The 22,147-nt window shown below is 39.9% G+C and overlaps 2 protein-coding genes across 6 annotated transcripts in view; both read left to right on the forward strand.

Moving 5' to 3' along the window:
• CD36 (CD36 molecule) overlaps window positions 1-2,059 on the forward strand; it is a 60,084-nt gene extending 58,025 nt beyond the window's left edge. For 3 of the 4 annotated variants that reach the window (XM_023753816.1, XM_023753817.1, XM_014455850.2), the window contains exon 15: window positions 1,112-2,059. The gene's annotated coding sequence lies outside the window, so the exon portion shown is untranslated. The remainder of the gene's footprint in view (window positions 1-1,111) is intronic. The other variant, XM_023753818.1, reaches the window with a different exon arrangement.
• Window positions 2,060-14,077: 12,018 nt separating this feature from the next.
• On the forward strand, window positions 14,078-18,950 carry LSM5 (LSM5 homolog, U6 small nuclear RNA and mRNA degradation associated). 2 transcript variants are annotated; one of them, XM_023753819.1, is made up of 6 exons: window positions 14,089-14,137; window positions 14,553-14,740; window positions 16,183-16,278; window positions 16,554-16,581; window positions 17,300-17,372; window positions 17,766-18,950. In XM_023753819.1, exons 3-6 carry the CDS (start codon window positions 16,224-16,226, stop codon window positions 17,796-17,798), a joined length of 189 nt encoding a protein of 62 aa, XP_023609587.1. In that variant the 5' UTR covers window positions 14,089-14,137; window positions 14,553-14,740; window positions 16,183-16,223; the 3' UTR covers window positions 17,799-18,950. The 2 variants fall into 2 exon arrangements, with proteins under 2 accessions (XP_006088783.1, XP_023609587.1); XM_006088721.3 differs by lacking the exon at window positions 14,553-14,740 and having other exon boundaries at window positions 14,078-14,137.
• The last annotated feature ends 3,197 nt before the right edge of the window (window positions 18,951-22,147 follow it).

Raw genomic sequence — 22,147 nt, forward strand, 5'->3', positions numbered from 1 at the left:
TAACCCAATCTTTTGTTTTGATCATGTTTGGCACTATTTAGTCCCTGAAAAGAAGGCTGAACAATTATGGCCACAATCTATTTGGATAGGATGTATTCAAAATGACAGTATAATATATTCACATTATAATAAATAAGGGAAATATTGCATCACTGGTAAGACCATTAGTCCAATAACAAACATGTTATGATTAAACTAAGATATTCATATAACCATTGATATAATAGAGATAAAAAATAATCCATTGAAAAACAAACAAATAAAACAAAACAAAAACTTGTTCTGGTGGAAAAGCATGTTTTCAAAAGAAAGTATAGTAGTTAAAAGTTTTTATTTTAACAAGTATTCTCTCTTAAAATTATATAATAAACTTTATCACTGCTCAGTGAGCCCTGAATGTCAAATTCCTTGGATCCCTATGTGGCCAAATTAGGGTAAAGGATTGAAAACTCTTTAGAGCATCTCTGTCAACAAATGTATTCGTTTTCTTTACCCTTAACTGTTCTGAGGAAAAGTGGCTGGTATTTATAAAACTATATGCCTTTCTTTTACAAGCAGAGAAAAAGATTTTCTTTGTAGATTATTTGATTTATTAGATTTAGAAGAATCACAAGAGATGTAGATTTCCTTAAACAAGCCTCAGTTTTTAATATTATAAAATTATGCCTTTGGGAAGATGTGTAAGCAATTGGAAAAACAGAAGATAGATTTACAAAAAGAAATAAAGTATAAGATGGTGGAGCTGAAGAGTGGCTTTATTCAATGGATCACAAAGAGCACAAGCAAATAGTCCCTTCGAAAAGAATAGAATAGTATCGACACCTCCAAATGGGAGAGCCAAGGGTAGAAGTGCTTGCCCAGAGCAGATTCATTGGTGAGCAATCCTTACCTGGCTCCATGCGGGTCTTTAGAATTGGGAAGCTTATCCTTCTTGAATGGGAATATGCATTGTCTTACTATATAGTCCACCAGAGAGCTTTTCTCTGCAGCTTAACAAATTATGCTGAATAACAAAAAGTAGGATATCTTGGATATATAAAATTTGAGTATTACCTGTTTTATTTTTTTCCACTGCTTCCTGATAAACAGTAACATTTCTTCTGCTTTCTAGACAGCAAATGAATTTTTACATTTATGTACCAGCAACATCAAGACCTTTGTGAATACTGACCTACAAATGAAGATTTAATACGCTTTATTTTTTCAAAACATACCTAATCTTATAGTTGATGAAATGGTGGCACTATTCATTTTTGCAATAAGCAGCAATACAATTCTAACGATTATTAAGATGTCATTACAATCCATAATCTGAACAAGTAACCAGCACCTTTTAAAATTCATCTTGTGCACAGTTTCTACGGACCAGGTTCTAGCACGGACAAATTATTTTTGTTTGGTGCTGATTCACTAATTGATTCCCTGGTGACAAATTCAGCAGAGGAGTGGACATTCTAAACAAATTCTGGACCCTGAACTCTTCTCTTTCTCATCAAGGGAAGACAGCATCATTCTCGGCAGTGTCCCTGTTCCGTTGCAACAGACCCCAGGACTGTCAGTACATTGCATTTCATGAGCATCATTATTTTGAAAGACATTTAAGAATGGAAAATAAATGATTAGCCTGTGCGTTATTTATTATATGTTACCTAAATCTCCTTCTCTATGGGATTCTTTGCATAGCAACAGCAGGCATTATAATTATGGTCTTACTTTATAACAATATGGGCTTCTATTTTTAACACTGATTATGCAGACGGGAGTCATTGGTAGCACATTTTGGCTCTCCATGTTAAGGTCTTTGTAATTTTCCACAATCTGCAGCTCTTCTGGAAATCTGAGTTGATTATGATCTTTCTACTCAGTTACATACAACTTATGCTTCATGACTTCAGAATGCTGTCCTAGTATGAAAATATGTAAATGAGAATAAAGGAATTAATGTATGAACGATGACAAAGAAGAGAATGCATTAATAGTTATTTGTTGTAATAATTTTTGCTTTCATTGTCACCTCTGACAGAATGATTTCAACCATTAAAAGACATTCTTACTTAAACTCCTGCACTTTGCCTAGTTCCTCTTGTGTCGCAAAACATTTACCCCAATTTTCTGTTTAAAGTATTTTCTTTGAATCCATATTTCTTTGTGAATCCATATCTCCTTCTGAAATATTCTTTCTAATTCAATACTGACACTTTATCCTAGCCTAATTTTTCAGTCATTTAGAAGACAACCAAAAGATATTTGGTTTAATTCCTTATAACAGCATGACTTAAGTTCTAGACTGGGAAAAATTTCTTTTTTATTAGACCTACTAGAGGACCAGTGCATGAATTCGTGCACAGGTGGGGTCCAGCTGGCCCACCCCGATCTGGGCCCAATCAGGGCTGGGCTGGCTGGGGGAAGGGGCCATGGGCGATTGGCCAGCGGGCCCCACCTTTGATTGAGGTTGGGGGCCAATTGGGGGCAGGGCTGGCCATGGGGAGGGGCTGTGGGCAATGGGCCAGCCAGACCCGCCCCCGAATGGGGTGGGGAGTGCCGATCAGGGGCCAGTGGCATGGGGGAGGGGCCATGGGTGGTTGGCCGGCTGGCTCTGCCCCTGATCAGGGTTGGGGGGCTGATCTGGGGTGGGGCCGGGTGGGGGGAGGGGCTGCAGGAGATTGGCTGGCTGGCCCCACCCCCTATTGGAGTAGGGGGAGATCAGGGGCAGGGCTGGCCAGGGGGAGGGGCTTCAGGCTGAACAGGGTAGTGGGGGCCCATCAGGGGCGTGGCCAGCTGCAGGGGAGGAGCTGCAGGAGGTTGGCCACCCAACCCCACCCCCTATTGGGGTGGGGAGGTGTGATCAGGGGAAGGCCGGCCAGGGGGAGGGGCTGCAGGCCTATCATGGTGGGGCCGGCTGATCGGGGGCGGGGCTGGCTGGGGGGAATGGAAGGGGTGTTTGGCCGGCCGCCATGCTCTTGATCAGGGTGGGAGAGTCCGATCAGGGGCAGGCTGGCAGGGGGGAGGGGCCATGAGATTGGCCAGCCGGCCCCACACCCTGATCAGGCCAGTTCGCTGGCCACAGTGGGCATCATAGCAACTGGTCGTTAAGGTCGTTATGGCCGTTATGGTCACCGGCTTTTTATATACATACTGTAGATTGTTAGGTAATCCTGCTTTCTTTAGCAAGCGTTCACTTATTGCAAAGAGCACCAGTCTACCTAAAAAGCTCCTTATAGAGAGAGAAGATGAGCCACTTTATGTCTTGTGTTTTATACAGAGAGGTTTATAGGATGAAGTATTAGAAACAGGTTTATTTGGATAATAAAATTAAGAATTACTTGGTCTTAATTTTAGCTTCCAGGGTAAATAATGAAAACCCCAACCAAGACACCACCAGTTCAGAGGGATCCTTCAAAAATCTGAAGGTACTCAAAGCATACTGACTTAGTATCTTTCCATTTACAGTAACCAGGAGGGGGAAATATATCCCCCTAAGACAGTGATGGCGAACCTATGACACGCGTGTCAGAGGTGACACGCAAACTCATTTTTTTGGTTGATTTTTCTTTGTTAAATGGCATTTCAATATATAAAATAAATATCAAAAATATAAGTCTTTGTTTCACTATGGTTGCAAATATCAAAAAATTTCTATATGTGACATGGCACCAAAGTTAGGGTTTTTCAAAATGCTGACATGCCAAGCTCAAAAGGTTCGCCATCACTGCCCTAAGATAATGAAGTGTAAGATGAGATTCTAGAAATCCTCTTCTGAAGATTAAGAGAAAACTTTACTCTCTTTGCATTAGGATATTTGTGGACACGTTGATCTAAGAGAAATATAAAGGACATTTCTTTAATTCTTGAACTGAGATGGTCTAAATTATGTAAAGTAGGCACTGGGCTAAAGAATTGGAGGAGGAGCCTAGCCAGCATAGCTCAGCGGTTGAGCATAGACCTATGAGGAAGTCATGGTCCGATTCCCACTCAGGGCACATGCCTGGGTTGTGGGCTCAATTACCAGTAGCGGACATGCAGGAGGCAGTTGATCAATGATTCTCTCCCATCAGTGATGTTTCTATCTCTCTCTTCCTCTCCCTTCCTCTATGAAATCAATAAAAATATATTTAAAAAAAAAGAATTGGATGAGAAAATACATAGTCGCCTCAAGTAAGGTCTGCATATTCAATCAATGACTCAGATTTTATAATGTTCATACAGAAATGCATCTCAGTTCATAGGTATGAGGGGAAAAGTTTTGACTGATGTATCTTTAATATTGCTTAACTAAATACCTTTTGTTTTGCTCTAAAGAAATAGTATGGTGCTCAGGGAACATAGATGTTTGAATACTTATAACTGTACATGGATGAGTTTGTATATTTTATCCCATAGAAAACGCTACCATTTGGTAGAGAGGCACATTTTCATTTCAAACTATGTTTAACTATCACAAAAATTATAATTGCTGTTCATAACTTAAGCTTGAAAATCTATAGCTTGTGAAAATGGATTAATGCTTACTGTTGCTGACAAGTGCACAAAGAAAGAGAACAATCTATATAGTTTTTAATGTTCAGATTAAAAAGAGATAGAGTGAATATCATGTCAGGAAAAGAAATGTTTTTTTCTGAAAATTTACTCTGAACATTCAGGAGATTTGTGTTTGGATTTACATGCATGCAATATTCTGTCAATCTTTTAACATACTGTCAACGATCAGAGCTCCACAATATCTTTTTAGCTGGAGTTCATTTTTGGTGTGTTTGAGCTGACAACCCAGTTTTTTGTAGTTAAAGTCTAATATGCTTGCAACACTATGGCTGCTTTCGTTATACCCACCTCTTCTGGCTTATCTACCATGTTAAGTGGATTCTGAACTCTACCTAAAAAACCACTATTCATTATATTTTTCTGCATATGTCAACAAAATTACTGATGATGGGTTTTTCTGAGTCATTCAGAGTGATCTAAGCTAATAAACTAAAAATGAGTGTTTTGTATTTGTATCAAATACATACATGAACATTGCTTTTTTCTTTTGTGGCTCAAAGGTAGCTGCATTTTTTTAAAAATATATTTTATTGATTTTTACAGAGAGGAAGGGAGAGAGATAGAGAGTTAGAAACATCGATGAGAGAGAAACATCGATCAGCTGCCTCCGGCACACCCCACACTGGGGATGTGCTTGCAACCAAGGTACATGCCCTTGACTAGAGTCGAACCCGGGACCTTTCAGTCCACAGGCCGATGCTCTATCCACTGAGCCAAACCAGTCAGGGCGGTAGCTGCATTTTTAAGTATTCGTGAAATACCTTGTTTTATTGAGCTTCACAGATTTTGCATTTTTTTATATAAATTGAAGGCAAGACCCCTCTGCCCGAAAAAAAAGATTACAACGCTCTTTTATTGTAGCACTCACTTTATCGCTTTATTGCAGTGGTCTGGAACTGAACTCCCAATATCTCTGAGGTATGCCTGTAAATACTTTTGTTATTAGAAAGATAATTTTGCTTTTTCTTTTTAACTTTTGATTATGGAAATGGTGTTTAATATCGTTACTATAAGCAGCTGTTATTGTCTATTCATGGACTATTTACGTATTACTCCTATTTCCTTTGCCAACTGTTCTCAGGCGCTAGTAAGCTTATGTCTACACATTTCGGAAATGCTCCATTCTGCACACTTAAGAAGGGAAACTGTGACAAAGCTAGGAAAAACATAGATTTTAAAATAGTTCTTTAATTGTGCTACGGCTGAGCCAACAGCCTCAGCATCACCTGCAGACTTGTTGAACATGCATGTCCACTGAATCAGAATCTGCAGTGTAACAGGATCCCTCAGAGATTTATGACTAATCATTTAAAAATAACGGTCCTATAAGTTTGTGAAGACTATCTCTATTGGCCACTACTGTAGTAATTTCCCTTCCCCTGCTCCCCTGTCCCATGCCACCCCATCCCTGCCACCAGCTCACATGTAGCAGTTTTCATAGCCAGGCAAGTAGAAACAGGGATCAGAGTAGAGTACCCAACTAAATGGACAGTTGGATCACTTGATTCTAAACTTTTTCCTGCAAATAATTTCTTGCTAAATGTGTTATCTTGCTGTGTTATTTATGGTTGCTGAGCTATTTAGAAATTAGAGGCCCGATGCACGAAATTCATGCAAGGGGCTTGGCCCTCGCGTCCCCAGCTGCCTCAAGGCCCCAAGGTCCCGCCCCCTGTGAACCTACTTTTTTCCACCTCTGTATACACTGAGTAAGATATTTACCATTTATGAAAATGTGTTTAAGCTACTAAAACAGGAATCAGAATTTTTTTTTCTGTAAAAGACCAGATAGAAAATATTTTAGACTTCGCAGCTCCTATGGGCTCCAAGGCAGTTGTTACTACTCACTTGAGACAATATTTTTCCATATATAAGTTTTTGTTCAGATTAAAACTGATTCAAACACCCCCAAAGACCACATGGCTACCTTACATACCCTGGGAAGACATCTTGGTCTGATAAATGTTTCATGGGATAGATTGGTGTTTCTCAAACTTTAATTGGCATTGAATCCCCTGGGGATCTTGTTAGAATGCAGATTCTGTAGGTCTGGGATGGGGGCTGAAATTCTGCATTTCTCACACACTCCCAGGTGGTCCTATTGGTGTTGCTCTGCGGACAGTAGCACAAAATTGAGCTCTAACCTATTTTCTATAACTGCCTGCATTTGTGAGATTGATCAACCAAATATTTGTTCCTCTGTTTACTCACTGGCAAATAGTGATAACAACACCAGCTTTCAAGGCCTCAAAGTGCTATTGTAAATATAAAATAAAATGTTATGGAATGATTTGATAAAATTTTAAAATATTCTGTTCATATGTTATGTAGATTCAATAGTTCTCTCAATGGGTATTTTTAATCGTCTTTCCCATGACATAGTTAACCATCTTTTAAAACTTCATTTGATTTTGCACATAATTCTGGTCTTCTAATAACTCACTAATCCATAGAAATTATTTAAGTAAGGGTTTGGAAGAGTTAGGTATGAAAATAGAGAAACAGAATCAATTAAAAAGTTGTACTTATTTTTAGTGTTTAGTCAAGATGCTGTAGAGTGCCATGAAATTTTATAATTGAAAGAGATTTTAACCTCATTTTGTCAAAGAGTAAATGAAGATTCGGGGGGGAAAAAGAGAGATAATTGTCCTGGGGCACATGTTAGTAGTCAAGGACTAAGTTATATAGCCCTGGCCGGTGTGGGTCAGTTGGTTGGCTTTCATTCCATGCATCAAAAGGTTGTGGATTCAATTCCAAGTCAAGGCACATCCCAAGTAGAGTGCAGCAAATCTCATGCCCATGTTTCTTTCTCTCTCTCCCTCTCCCTTTCTCTCTCTCTAAAAATCAATAAAATATCTTTAAAATTTCTCCTTCTTCTTCTTCTTCTTCTTCTTCTTCTTCTTCTTCTTCTTCTTCTTCTTCTTCTCCTTCTTCTTAAGAATACCCTTCAACATTTCATGTAATACTAATTTGGTGGTGATGGTGATGAACTCCTTTACCTTTTTCTTGTCTGTGAAGTTCTTTATTTGACCTTCAATTCTAAATGCTAGTTTTGCTGGGTAACTTCGATTGTAGGTTCTTGCTATTCATCACTTTGAATATTTATTGCCACCCCCTCTGGCCTGCAAAGTTTCTGTTGAGAAATCAGCTGACAGTTGTATGGGTACTCCCTTGTAGGTAACTAACTGCTTTTCTCTTGCTGCTCTTATGAGTCTCTCTTTGTCTTTAACCTTTGGCATTTTAATTATGATCTGTCTTGGTGTGGGTCTCTTTGTTCCTCTTGTTAGGGGCTCTTAATTTCCTGGACTTGTACTAGTAAGTCTATTAAGAAAAAATAAAAAGATTTAAAAAAATAAACACAGAAAAACTAGGTTGTACAAAAATACAAGATGAAAGTACAATTACTAACTTTTGAGATTAAAAATAATCTGCACATAGAAGTGTTTTAAAGAGGTAGGGTAAAGATGAAGACATAAAGACATTAATTTTAAAAAAAGATTGAATTACCCACTCCAAGGAATTCCCTAGGTTTTACTTGTAGTTTGTCAATATTCCACCAGATGGCAGAATAAATCCAATGTTAAATAGAGTAGCTGGGAAGGGAGAAAAATGGTCGTGACTATTTCTTTTTAATACACACACACACACACACACACACACACACATCCCTCCCCCTTTGCCCACCATGCCCCAGGTCTTCACCACCCTATTGTCCATGTCCATGGGCTATGCATATATCATCTATCTATCTATCTATCTATCTATCTCTATTTCCCTTCCTATCTCTAAAAAAATCAACAAAACATATTAAGAAGAAAGAAAAGAGAAGGCCTAGGACAGATTCCATAGTTAAGAGGAGGAGAATGAGGACTTGGGAAGAACTGCTAGCGACAAAAAAGGAGGAAAACCCAGTAATACATAGGAGACAGGAGGGGAGATGGTTTCACAAACCGGAAATTATATATTTCTAGCTGCCACAAAATTGATCTGTGGTTATGTTTTGGGTCACTTAGCAAGAATTTGATGCTAATAAAGCAGAAAAATGTAATTTTGGAGGGCATAACTCCCCATTCCTGAAGTGTGGATTGTACATAGTGACTTCCCCCCGAAAGTATAAAATAGAAAAGAAGGAAAGGTGGAGCGTAACTTTATAATGATGGAGAATCTTGATCAACACCACCTCAGCCAGGTGATCAAGGTCAACATCAACAGTCATGAATCATATAAATAGGAAGTACCCTTGATATGTTGTAATGAAAATGTAATTTACGGCCTTCCTCCATAAATCTACAACCCCAGTCTAATCGTGAGAAAAATCATCAGACAAATCCCAGCTGAGGGACATTCCATGAAATACCTGAATAGTAAGTAATTCTCAAAAACAGGCAGGGCCATCAAAAAGAAAGAAAACCTGAGAAACTGTCCCAGCAAAAAAGAGTTTAAAAAGACATGATGACTAAATGCAATGTAGTGTCCTAGATGGGATCCCGAGACTTTTGGAAAGGACATTAGGTCAGAACTAAGGAAATCTGAATAAATTATGGACTTAGTTAATATTACCCTATCAATATCAGTTCATCAATTATAAAAATGCACCATGCTCACTGAGATGTGAATAAGGAAAACCGTGGTGCAGGGGTGGGTACATGCAAATTCTCTGTGCTATCTGCTGCATTGTTCTGTAAGTCTAAGACTATTTTAAAAATACAGTCTATCAATTTAAAATTTTAACTTTTCTAAGATGTCACTTATAATATCATTGAAAATGTAAAGTACATAGTAGAAATTTAACAAAGTTACTTACAGACATTTAATCTACTGGAAGATGTTTTAAAAAACTAAAATATATCAAAATATACCATGAACAATAAATCCAGAGACTCAATATTGTAGGGATATCGATTCTTATCAAATTGGTCAATACTTTGATCAGTGTCCATTAACACCCCAAATATTATCTTTGTGGAATTTGAAAAGTTAAATCAAAAAAGTGTAAATTGAAGTACAAAGCATAGGTAAGATAGTCTTAAGGAAGATCTAAATCTGCAAATAATTACCCTATAAAATATCAGGAAGCATTATAAAGCTATAGTAATTAAGATAATCTGGTGTTGATTAAGGATAAACCACCTGAACAGTCCTCTCCTCCATTCCCCAACAGAAAGTCCACACAAATTTGCTGTCCAGGAGTTTGTGTCCAAGAAGTGAGGGAATCAAAACTTTTCTTCTATGATGTTAAGCTAACAAATTTATGGATTACTGGGGACATTTGTTTTGTCTTCTTTCACATCACATATAGTTATGTAGCTATATATGAAATATGTCAATAAGAGCTTGATCTTTTATCAATTTGTGATAATTTTTTTCAAGGCTGAAACTATGGCTCTTTGTTTTCACGTGGAAGTCATCACTAGCTTTTTGTTTAATGCAAAAAAAAAAAAAAAAAAAAGAACTGCCCTCCCACCCCCAACACACACACACACACACACACACACAACATATTAAGAAGAAAGAAAAGAGAAGGCCTAGGACAGATTCCATAGTTAAGAGGAGGAGAATGAGGACTTGGGAAGAACTGCTAGCGACAAAAAAGGAGGAAAACCCAGTATACATAGGAGACAGGAGAGGAGATGGTGGGGGGGGCGGGGCAAGAAGTTTTAAAGCTACTTTGGGGGGCTTATTTCCCAGGCTCAAGTATTAGTCTGGCACTGTGAACACGTAACAGCAAAACTTAGTCTTCATGAGTCCCCATCAATCATCTTCAGCTAGATGTGACATTTTTTTGAGTTGCATTAAAATAATAAATTCATTAATAAGATGTCTATAAGGACAAATATGTATTGAGAAAAAAAACAGAAATTTATCCTCTATTAGAAAAAGTGTTGGAAAGAGATTATCAAGATTGGAAATAACAATTTGAGATAATGGAATACTTTCTGAACATTATTATGACAGGAAACCTGCTTGTATTTTGATGGTATTTTTCTCCAGGGAAAAAGTTAGAAATGCTTTTCTGAACACATAATACATTGAAGAGCCTCTTCTAGTTATATATATTCACGTTGGATATAAATTCTATTTTGTGACTGCTCTATGGGAGCTAAAGGGAGAAAAACCCTGGAGACATCGAGCTAGGACATGTTTTCAAGTTCATTAAAAGTGAACTCTCCATCTGGAATCGGCCTGTTGTTTCTTTTGTATCTTGCCTCAGGAAACAACACAATAAATAAAACCACTCCCTTCCTGCAATCTCCATGAACTCTACGGTGTAAATGAACTCGATCTCCTTTCTCAGGTTACAGTAGTCCCCCTTTTCCTTCTGAAGTTGAAATCATTCACCTTTTCACTTAAAGGAAGCACTTGGCAACTTCTCTTTGGCATGTCTGAATTGCCTGCATCGATACTCTTGCGCTTTGGGGCCATTATTAAGTAAAACAAGGATAGGTGAGCACTGAGATACCACAACAGTCAATCTGATCACCAAGACGGGTGCTTTGTGACTAATGGGCGGGATCCTGGAGGCCCTGGGCAAGGGGATGAATCACTTCCAGATCGGATGAGAGGGATGATGGGAGATTTCTTCACTGTTCCGGGCCTGCAATTTCAAAGCTATGTGTTGTTTATTTCTGGAATTGTCCATTTAATATTTTCAGACATGGAAACAAAGCCACAGATAAGCAAGAACTACTGTATAAAGAGACTTTCTTTATCAATAGTATTGAAAATTGCTAATGGTCATTTTATTACTGTAATGGAACACAAAGTACTAACTTTTCTTAAAGCGTATTTTTGTGAATTTTAAACTCTATCAAGTAATGACTTGAATGTGGTCTCTGCTCTCATTCCAGCATGGAGAAAATAAAACAAGAATAGAGACAGGAAAGAGAAACCAGGAAAAGAAAAGGGCTTCACACAAAAATCTGGCATTACTTTGGCTTTAGAATTTTTTTTTAAGTATATTTTTATTGATTTCAGAGAGGGAGAGGGAGAGATAGAAGCATCAATGATGAGACAGAATCATTGACTGGCTGCCTCCTGCATGCCCCATACTAGGAATGGAGCACACCTGACTGGGAATCCGCTGTGATCTCCTGGTTCACAGGTCCACGCTCAACCACTGAGCCACACCGGCCAGGTTGTCTTTAGAATCTTATGAAGATCAAGGAGGATATTGATGGGTATGACTGAAATAGTGAGAATCAATTTTTTTAAAGTATTTTCTTTTTTTATTTATTTATTTTTAAATATATATTTTATTGATTTTTTTTTTTTACAGAGAGGAAGGGAGAGGGATAGAGAGTTAGAAACATCGATGAGAGAGAAACATTGATCAGCTGCCTCCTGCACACTCCCTACTGGGTATGTGCCCGCAACCAAGGTACATGCCCTTGACCGGAATCAAACCTGGGACCCTTGAGTCTGCAGGCCGACGCTCTATCCATTGAGCCAAACCGGCCAGGGCAGTGAGAATCAATTTAAAGAACATTCATTAGACTGTAACATACACCTGGAACTGTGTGTAGTAAGTTTCGTGCATTTCAAAAAGAAAGAAAAAAGAAATTGCTGCCTTAAAGTGGCTTATGTCTAGCTATAAGATGAAAGTGAAAGCAACTAGCAACACTAGCTATTGTAGCACCCACTCTAAAGCCAAGCATCATGTTAAGTATTAGGAAACGCAGATAGGTAAGCAGTAATAGCTCAAATTTAATAAATAAGCACCAATGTGCCAGTCCTTTGCTAACCACTTTTGATGGATTCTCTCATTTAACCTTCACAACAATTGTACAACAAATAGAGTTTTCCAATGGGTAAATTAAGACAAAGGTTAAACTGGCCCAAGGTCAAATAACTTGAAGGAATTGTAGTGGAGACAAGATTTGAACCAAAGCAATTTAACTTTAGAACCAACTGATGTAATCATCACACTGCTTCCGAAAATTCTTGACTCTGGAGAACACACAGTTTTTGTGGAGGTGGTAACCCCTTGGACAGATAATTAGAAGAGAATACATTGAGAGTATTCCAAGAACTATTAACATTGCTGCAGGATAGTGAGAGCCCACCAAGTCTGCAAGTCAGAGAAGCTTCCCAGAGAAAGTCACATTGGCCTTGAAGGTTGAACAGGATTTCTCAGAACTTGGGGGCAGAGCATCCCAAGAGTAATAAAGTAAAATTGCTAAGGACTGGAGTGATTACGGTAAACATTTGGGAAAGGAAGGGTTTCATGCCAAACTTAGAGAAAATATGTCAGATTAAAATTAAAGTGCAGTAGGAGATGTTTGGAGGTGGGCACATGCCAACGGCACATGGTGTTCTCTCTACTTGGAATGCTGCTCCTGCCGTTTCTGCCTATCCAGTTCTTACTCGTCTTCCATGACTAGACTCCTGTTGATTCCTCTGAAGCTTCCCAAGCTTATCTATATGGTCAGTGGGCAAATTATTTAATCTTTCTGAGTATGAGGAACTTCATCCTAACACCTGCTTCAAAGGCTAGTCATAAAGATTAGGAGTAAGTGTATTTGTTAAGTTTCCTGGCACACAGTAGGTGCTTAATATTTATGAGATGCAAAAAGCCAGGACTGGCTTGGGGTTTCGAAGGAGGTTGAATCCTATAGGGTTTTGAACTCAAGGGCCCATCTGTGAGGGCTTCTAAAACTCCTCACTGACATTTGCCTTAAATCATACCTACTTCTCTAGAAATCTTGAAGCTGAAAGAGGTCTTTTTGCTTAACATATTAAATTTCATGTGCCTTGTACATGTTTGTTAGTTGTCTCTCTCCCCCATACACCTTAAGCTCCTTCAAGGCAGACAAGCCCGTAGCTCTATTCTGTACACTGTTTTATACTCAGCAAAATGCTGGGCAAAGGGTGTGCAACCAATACTTATTTGTTCAATGAGTAAATGATGGGTGCTTTACAACCATGTGTTGTATCATTAAATAATGTTCTTCTGGCCCCTCTTGGTTAGACTCTAGCTTTAAGTTCCTAGGACATAAATGTAAAATAGAGTAAGGCAGAGAATTTGCTTTCTATTCAAAAAAGTGCAAAAGCTTTAAGGTGTCCTAAGAGTGATGATGACATTAACATGGAGCGCCATCAGGTGGTTGCCCGTTAGACAATGCGTTTACGAATTAGTGAATACAAAAAGTCTAAAAAAATTAGACTCCTCGATATAACAAGGTTAAGAAAAATGAACTAACTACAGCAGAAAAAAAAAAATTATCCCCACCCTACAAAAGCTTTCAAAAAATGCCAATTGTGGGATTCCTTACTGTCTCCAAATGAATTTATTCACAAAGTAGGGTATTTTTAACGTCTCTCAGAAGCTTCGAGGGGAGAGTGGGTACCTGTCGAGACCACAGAATGGTCAGTGGAGAGAAATATTCCCCGGGATCTCACTGCCGGGGAAAGAAGGGCCGGGTGGGATCCACGTGGACTGGCCCGATCGCACGCTCGGCCTTAGATTGGTCGAGCCTGTCCGGCTGCGGGGGGCGGGGGCGGGGGCGGGGAGGCGGAAGCGCGCTCTTTGAAACTTGCAATCCTGACGTCGATGCCATGGCGGCTAACGCTACCACTAACCCGTCGCAGCTGCTGCCTCTAGGTAATGGTGGTCCTGCGGGAAACGGGGGCGAGGAGCTGAAGCTTAGGGTCGGGGGCCACGGGGCCGCGGGCCGAGGGTTAGGAAAATGCGTCCCCCTCGCGGCTTGTCTCCAGGCTCCGTCTCCGCGGTCCCAGGCCTCCCGCCGCTGGAGCGCGCAGGGTCTTTTAGGCCCGAACCCCAGGGTCCCCGGAAAGGTCCGCGCCGGGTAAATGCGTCGCCGGCCTTCTTCGCCGTGAGCAGCCCCACTCCTCTGCCTGGCGCTGAGAAGCTCCCCAGACAGACCCTGTCCCTGATCTGGCCGCTTATGGAGAGAAGCACTGGGCTCTGGAATGAGCCTTAAACGAGGGAACTGGAAACTCGCCCTATTTGTCTTCACTCATTCATTCATTCATTCATTCATTCATTCATCAAGCAGTTGTGGAGCATCCGCGCACCACCCCGTGGCTGGGCACGATTGGACACATTGAAATCACGGCCATTGCCGCCTCTAGCACACAAGCCAGCGGAGGAGAGAGGATACTGGACAAATAAACCTCATACCAGTCAGCGTCCGGCGGCTGATGGATGTGCGAGCTGCCACGCAGAGGACAGGGCAGAGTTAGGGTGAGGGAGGCAGCGGCCAGGAGGCTCTGGTGAAGGCAGTGGTGCCTCTCGCCCTAATATTTAGTAGCCGAGAGTGATTGAGTTAGTGGATGTGGCTGTGACAAGGTTTTTTCTGCGTTTGACAATCTTTTTAAGAAATTACTTTTCTTTTAAATTTTTTTTTTTATTTCAGAGAGGAAGGGAGAGGGAGAGAGAGATAGAAACATCAATGATGAGAGAGAATCATTGGCAGCCTTTTGCACGCCCCCAACTGGCGATGGAGCCCAAAACCGGGGCATGTGCCCTTGACTGGAATTGAACCTGGGGCACTTCAGTCCGCAGTCCGACGCTCTATCCACTGAGCCAAACCAGCTAGGGCAAGAAATTACTTTTCAATAACAAACTATTTTTAAAAGTTATCTTTATTGTTGAAAGTATTTACAGATGTCCCTCCCTCCCCCCTGTATTCACAAAACACATTCCACTCCTCGGCTCCCCCCCCGCCCCCCAGGCCTTCACCACACTACTGTCTGTGTCCAGGGGTTATGCATAGAAGTTCTTTGATTAATCTCTCCCTCAGCCCCCACCCCCACTCCCACCCCCAATCTTCTTTCTGAGATTCTCAGTCTGTTCCATGCTTCTATGTCTCTGGACCTATTTTGTTCATCAGTGTATTTTGCTCATTAGATTCCACATATGAATGAGATTATGTGGTACTTGTCTTTGACTGACTGGCTTGGCTTAGCCTACTGCTCTCCAGGTCCCTCCATGCGTGACAAACTGAATACTCAGCATATGCCAGGCACTGTCCCTTGAGGACCCAGTGATAAGGAAATGCAACTTGTTTCTTTCTGGTCTCATGGGCTGAGAGTCTAGAGAGGAGTTCCTATGTTAAGCAATCATATATACACACATATATATAAAAAGCCTAAGCGACCAACCATTGGACCATCCGACCAGTAGCTATGACACGCACTGACCACCAGGGGCAGATGCTCAACGCAGGAGCTGCTGAGCTGTGGTGACTTGGCAGCTATGGTTCTCGGGTGACCCACCTGGAACCTGAGAGGAGGGAGCCTGATTCCGGGTTGCCCGAGAACTGCCCTCTCACAATCTGGGATCCCTTGGGGGATGTCAGAGAGCCGGTTTTGGCCCAATCCCCGCAGCCCAGGCTGAGGGACCCAGCAGTGCACAAATCCATGCACCGGGCCTCTAGTCTAATATAAAACCACAACCATGATAAATTGCTACAAAATTGAGGTGAGTAGAGAGCAGGGGAAACTTTAATGTAATATAGTGATTGAACAGAGGTATGTGGTATAAAACCTGAAGTTTTTGGATGAATACTTTTCCTAGTTTATCTTTCATCATATGCAAGTAATAAGTACCAATAGGCACCCAAATATTTGTTGGAGTAATGAATTTGTAAATAATCTTTTTCTTCTTTCTTAAAAAATACCTAGAGCTTGTGGACAAGTGTATAGGATCAAGAATTCACATCGTGATGAAGAGTGATAAGGAAATTGTTGGCACGCTTCTAGGATTTGATGACTTTGTCAGTATCCTTTTAAAAACTGGTGGTATGAGTTTTTCCTCAATATTTAAGAACGGAAGTAACTATAGACAGTCTACTTGCTGATAACTATAAGAAAAATCAATGCATTCTCAGGGAAGCTGTAATAGTATTTTAAGTGGATGTGTAACCGAAAGAAGATAAAATTCCTACCAATCACAAGCTTTTTGAATTCAGGCTATTGTGTTAAATGTTACCATTGAAACTAAATGCAGAAAGCCAGAGTAAATTTTACTTTATTTCCTTAACACCAAATTTCAGATATGGTCCTGGAAGATGTCACTGAGTTGTAAGTAGTGTTAAAAATTAAAGAATTGGGGTGGGGGGAGAATCTCTCTTTAAGGCAGTTTTAGTGCTGTTGAGTCAGTAAAATGATGTATGAGAAAACATTGCCTGTTGGAATTACTTTAAAGATAGAAATTTTATCTACTGACACAATGCTAGTAAATTTGGATCTGAGGGTTGTTACCTAATGAAATGTTACTAAATTGCTAGGAAATTAGTGGAGACTAATTTAGTGGAAGTTATCTTTTAAGATACTAAAATAGGGCTCAGGTCAAATCAAGGAATTGATAGAGCATTTAATGTAATTTATGTATAATATAAAATATAAATGGTGGCTCAATTATATTAACATAAAGATCGCAACCAGTATCTGCTTTCAAAATTGAAATGACTGTGGATTGGTTTAATGGATAGGAATCAGTACTAAGTAATAGTAACAGTGAAGATAGTACACCTTTTATTTCATACTTGATCTCCTTGGCAAGTTTTAGCTTCTTTTATAAAGATCAGCCCTAGTCAGTGTGGGCCTTAGGACAGTCAGTCCACCGTGTCGCCTTTGGGGAAGATAGCACATCATCCAGGAGATAGCCTGTGTCTCTGAAACCGGTTGATACAATTTCTGACCTCATGTTCATTTATATACAATAATAACTTTTAGGGGTCAAAATGTTGGCTTTGTTATCTCTGTTTATCTTGACTCTTTTTTTAATCTATTCGTTTAGTGAAATCACACCAGAAGGAAGAAGGATCACTAAATTAGACCAGATTTTGCTAAATGGAAATAATATAACAATGGTAAGACAGTAAAGCTGTTTTATTTCAATGTTAGACCATTTTTTGTGGGGAAGGGATTACAGAGCTACCTTGCTTGCCTAAGTGTTCATGGCCCAGTGGTGCTTTAGATGGGATAGGGATGCTCTGGTGGTCAGGGCTTGAAAGCTGAGCTATTGATGATGACATTAGGCCTGAAGATGAGTTTGCTGTACTTTTTAATAATTTATGTTACTAAGGATTATGTTGAGGCACTAAGTATTAATTGCTGATGGTGGAATTGTGATGGGGCCATGGAGAAAATGGGAATGTGAGGGAGGGGCAGAGGCAAAAGTGGCTTTGGTCAAGGAGAGCTCTCAGTAGGTGTTTTTAAATGATGGTAGTGGTGGTGTTATTCAACTTTTTCCTCCTTTGCAGCTGGTTCCTGGAGGAGAAGGACCTGAAGTATGAATGGATTTCCTTGACTTACGCTAGATTCTGTTTTGTCTTATAATGACAACAAAATATAATTTTTTTTAAACCTTTCACTGTCTGGATTCTGTGAAGCCAAGTTTTCCGTTAAAGGGGAATGCTTTGAAGAGGCATTGTAAATGCCGTTTTTTAAGTTAATCATGTTTATCTTGGGGAAAAAAAGAAGATTGAAGACTAAAATAAAGGTGGTTTTGGTTAATTGTCATTTTATTTATTATACTGCAATAGCCATTGGAACTAAGCTTGTGGTTATTTTGTCAGTTGCTCTCTTGTCATTTTACATCTGTTTCCTAATTTACCACTTGGTTCTCAAAAACTGTTCCAAACAAAATGGTGAATTTTGGATTTTGAACAGGTACATTTAACCTGAAATTATTCAATTTAGTTCAAACTTTGATGCTTTGAAATGAGGATTTTTCTACTGCACTCAAGTTTCAGTAACTTCTCTTAAAAACAAACAAGCAAAATAGACAATAATCTGTGCACATTGTAGAAATGCAGACAAATGAAAAGGGAAACGTCATACTTTGCTTTCTGTCCTGTTAGACTTTCTCAGTACACATTTTATATTTACAAAAACATGTTGGCCCTGATTATGCTGTTTTGTGGCCTCCATTGAAGAGTTTTTAAAAATTTAAGTGGTAAATGTCTTTCCGTGTCATATTTCAGCAACATTAATGTGTGCACGGTATTTCTTTAAATGGGTTTACCATAATTTATTTAGCCTATTCTTATTATTGGCTGCAGTAGTCTAACTAAATCTTTATACATTTTTATTTTTCTTAGAAGAAATTCAGAAGTGTATATTGTCAAAGGGTATATATTGTCATGTTGCTAACAAAATGTTTGTCAGCGGTTTTTCATAGTTTATATACCACCATTGACTATGTTCTCTCTTCTCTGTCATTGTGATAGGCAAAACTTGGTATGTTTAAAATTTTCTTTACTAATTTTGTATTTTGTGGATTATGTCTATGAGGCTTTTGCCATTGAGATGCTTGTTTCTTACTAATTTGTAAGAATTCTTAATAGTTCCTCTTAGTCATGTATTTTGCGGGTAAATTCCCCAGTTTGTAGTTTGCCTGTTAGGGGTACATTTTTTGACAAATAAAAAAATATTTTATGTAGTCATATGTTGGTCTTGTCCTTTATGGTGTCTATGGTATACGTGATTAGAAAGACCTCCTTTGCTGATATATTTTCTTGGTACTTTATATTTTCTTTGTTTAAGTCTTGAATCCATCTTCAGTTTTAATGTTTCCACATGAGAAAAGGACCAACTTTATTTTCTAAAAGCAAAGCACTGATCTGTGGTATTTTTTTTTTTTTTTTAATTTTCATGGTGTACATACTCCTGCCGTGGCTGATTTCAAGCTGCCCAGGGTTTAACATCTGGCTTGCAAACTTCCCCAAGTTTAACAATTGGTTCTCAGGAGCCACTGCTTCCGGCCCTTGTTGGAGGAATGCTTTCCCTCCCGTCGCTTCTTTCCTTTTGGAGGGAGGTTAACTGATGTAATATCATCCTCTTTCCACCCTTTACTCTCTGTCTGCGGTGGTCATGCTCAGCTCTTTCTTTTTTCCTTCCGGGAGTTCGTTGCCTGCAGGGAGCACATGCTCTTGGTTCCAACATGAGTGTCGGAGCAGCCTGACCTCACTTAGGGAGGCCTGCAGTTATCTTGTCTGTGGCCAGGTGGCCCAGTGACTTCTGGGGTTCAGTAATAGGAAGTTCACTTGCCTACAGATAAACTGTCTCTTAATCTAGTCTTTAACAGTAATAAAGATGAGGGTATGATTCTCCCATCTGCTTACACTTTTACAAAATTCAAGTAGGTACTGTGACGTATAGGGGTCTGCATGAAGCCATGAAGTCCGGGATGTCCAGTATGCCTGTGATTTTGTGGTACATTTGAATAATTTGGGAGTTCCAGACTAACAAGTTAACTGCAGCCCACAGATATAAGCTACATCATCTAGCATCTGTCAATAAAGATGATATTTCAACCCCTGTCTTTACCATTTTGCCTTTTTTCTCAGTTGGTTCGGACCTCAATCTTGGAAGAGGGGTGCTGATTATTGGTCAGTCAAGTCTCTGCTGTACTAATACTTCCTTTCTCTCCCTGACAGCTTCCTGTCACCCCCGGGCATCTGTCCTCCAGGCCATTAGAGCATTCGAGTGATTTATTTAAAATGCAGAATATAGTCATGTGACACTTGGTCTTTCAAACCTTTCAGGAACTTATCCTCTGTACGACAAAAGCCCAAGTTCCTTAAGACCATGAGGGAGGGATGCCTGTTGACCTTAACAACCACATTAGATCCTGCCTTAGTAACACAGAATTTGTAATGCTGACTGTTTGGACTTTTGGCTTTACTCATGTTGGGCCCCTGTGGGAATGCCCTTGACTTTAAACATCACTTGATTTCTCTTCAAGTGTAACTTCCTCCAGGAAGTCCTACAAGATCCCCCATCCTTCCACCACTTCTCGGTGCTTATATGTGATAGTCGGTCATGGAGACTTCAAAAGTGATTTTGGATTATACTGTCTTGAACAGTATCCTCAAACAGTTCATGCCATGCAAAGTCCTGGTTTCAGGGGAAACAAATCCTGGCACCGTTGGATCAGAAACTATAGAGTTTGGGCTGCCACTTACACAACCAGTGCTGCCATCATCTGAATATCTTTTTTCTGAATTTATTTTTTCAATTTCATAAAGTGACAGGGATATTCAAGGATCTTGTTGAGTTTTTGTGAACCATGTATTTTTAATTATAACCAATGAATTAATGCTTTAATTGATACAAATGTAGAAATGAGCAAAGAAAGAGACCAATGGTAAAGACTGGTAGCGAATGAGTCATGGACAAAAATATCTAAAACTGAGGTCCAATGTGGAACTTCATTAGTCTCTTTCCTCTATTGAAGCTGTCTCTACAGAGAGATGCTAGGAATAAATAAAGATCATATTCTTATTGACTTGATAAATGTAGATTTGTTATTAATGGGATAATGATAGAACTATTAAATATAAATGTATAAAGGACAGCAAAGCATTATTCAACTATGAGAATGTATGTGGTGAGGTAAGAAACATTTTGAAAACCCTTAGGCGCATTAAGTAGTAAATGGATACAGGCTTCACCTCTTTGACTAAGGTCGTAAAGATTCTGATTAGGAATTTTATTCTGGGTCAGCCTCAAGATTGAGTTGTTTTTTTTTTAAAGATAATAATTATGTATACTAAGGAAAAAACACCCCTAAATACTGAGTCAGTGAAATGTGGAAAGGAAGGATTAATGGTGATTAGGTTAAGAGTTTGGCTGGCATGGCTGATTGACAGAATGGGAGGATCAGAGGCAGGACCTGGGAGCTCCTGCGGAGTCCCACCCGGAGTCCCACCCACTGACAGCGGAGTGGTGTAGCTAGCACTCCTCTCAGCCAGCCTCATCCCCAGGTCTGTGCTCTGTCTACTCCAGGCGTGAGGAGTGTGAGGTCAGCAGGCATGAGGCTGGAGCAGAGAATGGTCGGAAAACACAATCAACTTTATCCGAGGTGTTGCTGGCTGAATCTTTGATTACTAGACATTTTATTCTTGAGTTTAAGAAAAAACGTGTGACATCAGCTGGTCGCCAGAGGGCACTGTGGAACAGGCAGCTAGTTGCTAAGCCAAGGCTTTTAGTTTTCCTCAGAACTTTGTTGGAGTTCAAGAGACTGGTGAGCCCTAACCGGTTTGGCTCAGTGGATAGAGCATCGGCCTGCGGACTCAAGGTTCCCGGGTTCGATTCCGATCAAGGGCATGTACCTTGGTTGAGGGCACATCCCCAGTGGGGAGTGTGCAGGAGGCAGCTGATCGATGTTTCTAACTCTCTATCTCCCTTCCTCTCTGTAAAAAATCAATAAAATATATTTTTTTTAAAAAGAGGATGGTGACCTCTGGCTGACCAGAGAGCTGGACCCCAGCACTCAGAGGCTCCTCCCCTGTCCTTTATATGTACGTTCTGACCACCATAGGAACACAGTAGGAACTGTTTCCAGGATGCATCCTTGACAGTAAGGTGTTGAGACCATCTGGATAGAAGTTTCTGAACTCAGGTAAGGCCTCTCTATAAACATTTAAGATTCAGGCTGGTGGGTGTGGATCTATTTGTTTTGAGGTTGCCCAAGACAAGCCTCTTAAGTTACTTCTCTGGTTTATTAAGGCTGCCACCTACTAACCTGGAGTGCTCTGCCTCTTTCTTTCTTCAGTCTCTCTCGCCCTCCATATATGGGGCCAGTTTCAGATTTCACCCGGCAGGCCCGAGGTTTAATTTTGAACCAACAACCCTGCAT

This window comes from Myotis lucifugus, unplaced genomic scaffold, assembly GCF_000147115.1.
Source record: "Myotis lucifugus unplaced genomic scaffold, Myoluc2.0 scaffold_52, whole genome shotgun sequence".
Lineage (NCBI taxonomy): Eukaryota > Metazoa > Chordata > Mammalia > Chiroptera > Vespertilionidae > Myotis > Myotis lucifugus.

Coding starts and splice junctions, on each gene's coding strand:
- LSM5 (XM_006088721.3), top strand. CDS start 14,092: ATGGCGGCTAACGCTACCACTAACCCGTCGCAGCTGCTGCCTCTAG. Junction 16,279..16,553: donor AGGATTTGATGACTTTGTCA/GTATCCTTTTAA, acceptor ACCAAATTTCAG/ATATGGTCCTGGAAGATGTC. Junction 17,373..17,765: donor ATGGAAATAATATAACAATG/GTAAGACAGTAA, acceptor CCTCCTTTGCAG/CTGGTTCCTGGAGGAGAAGG.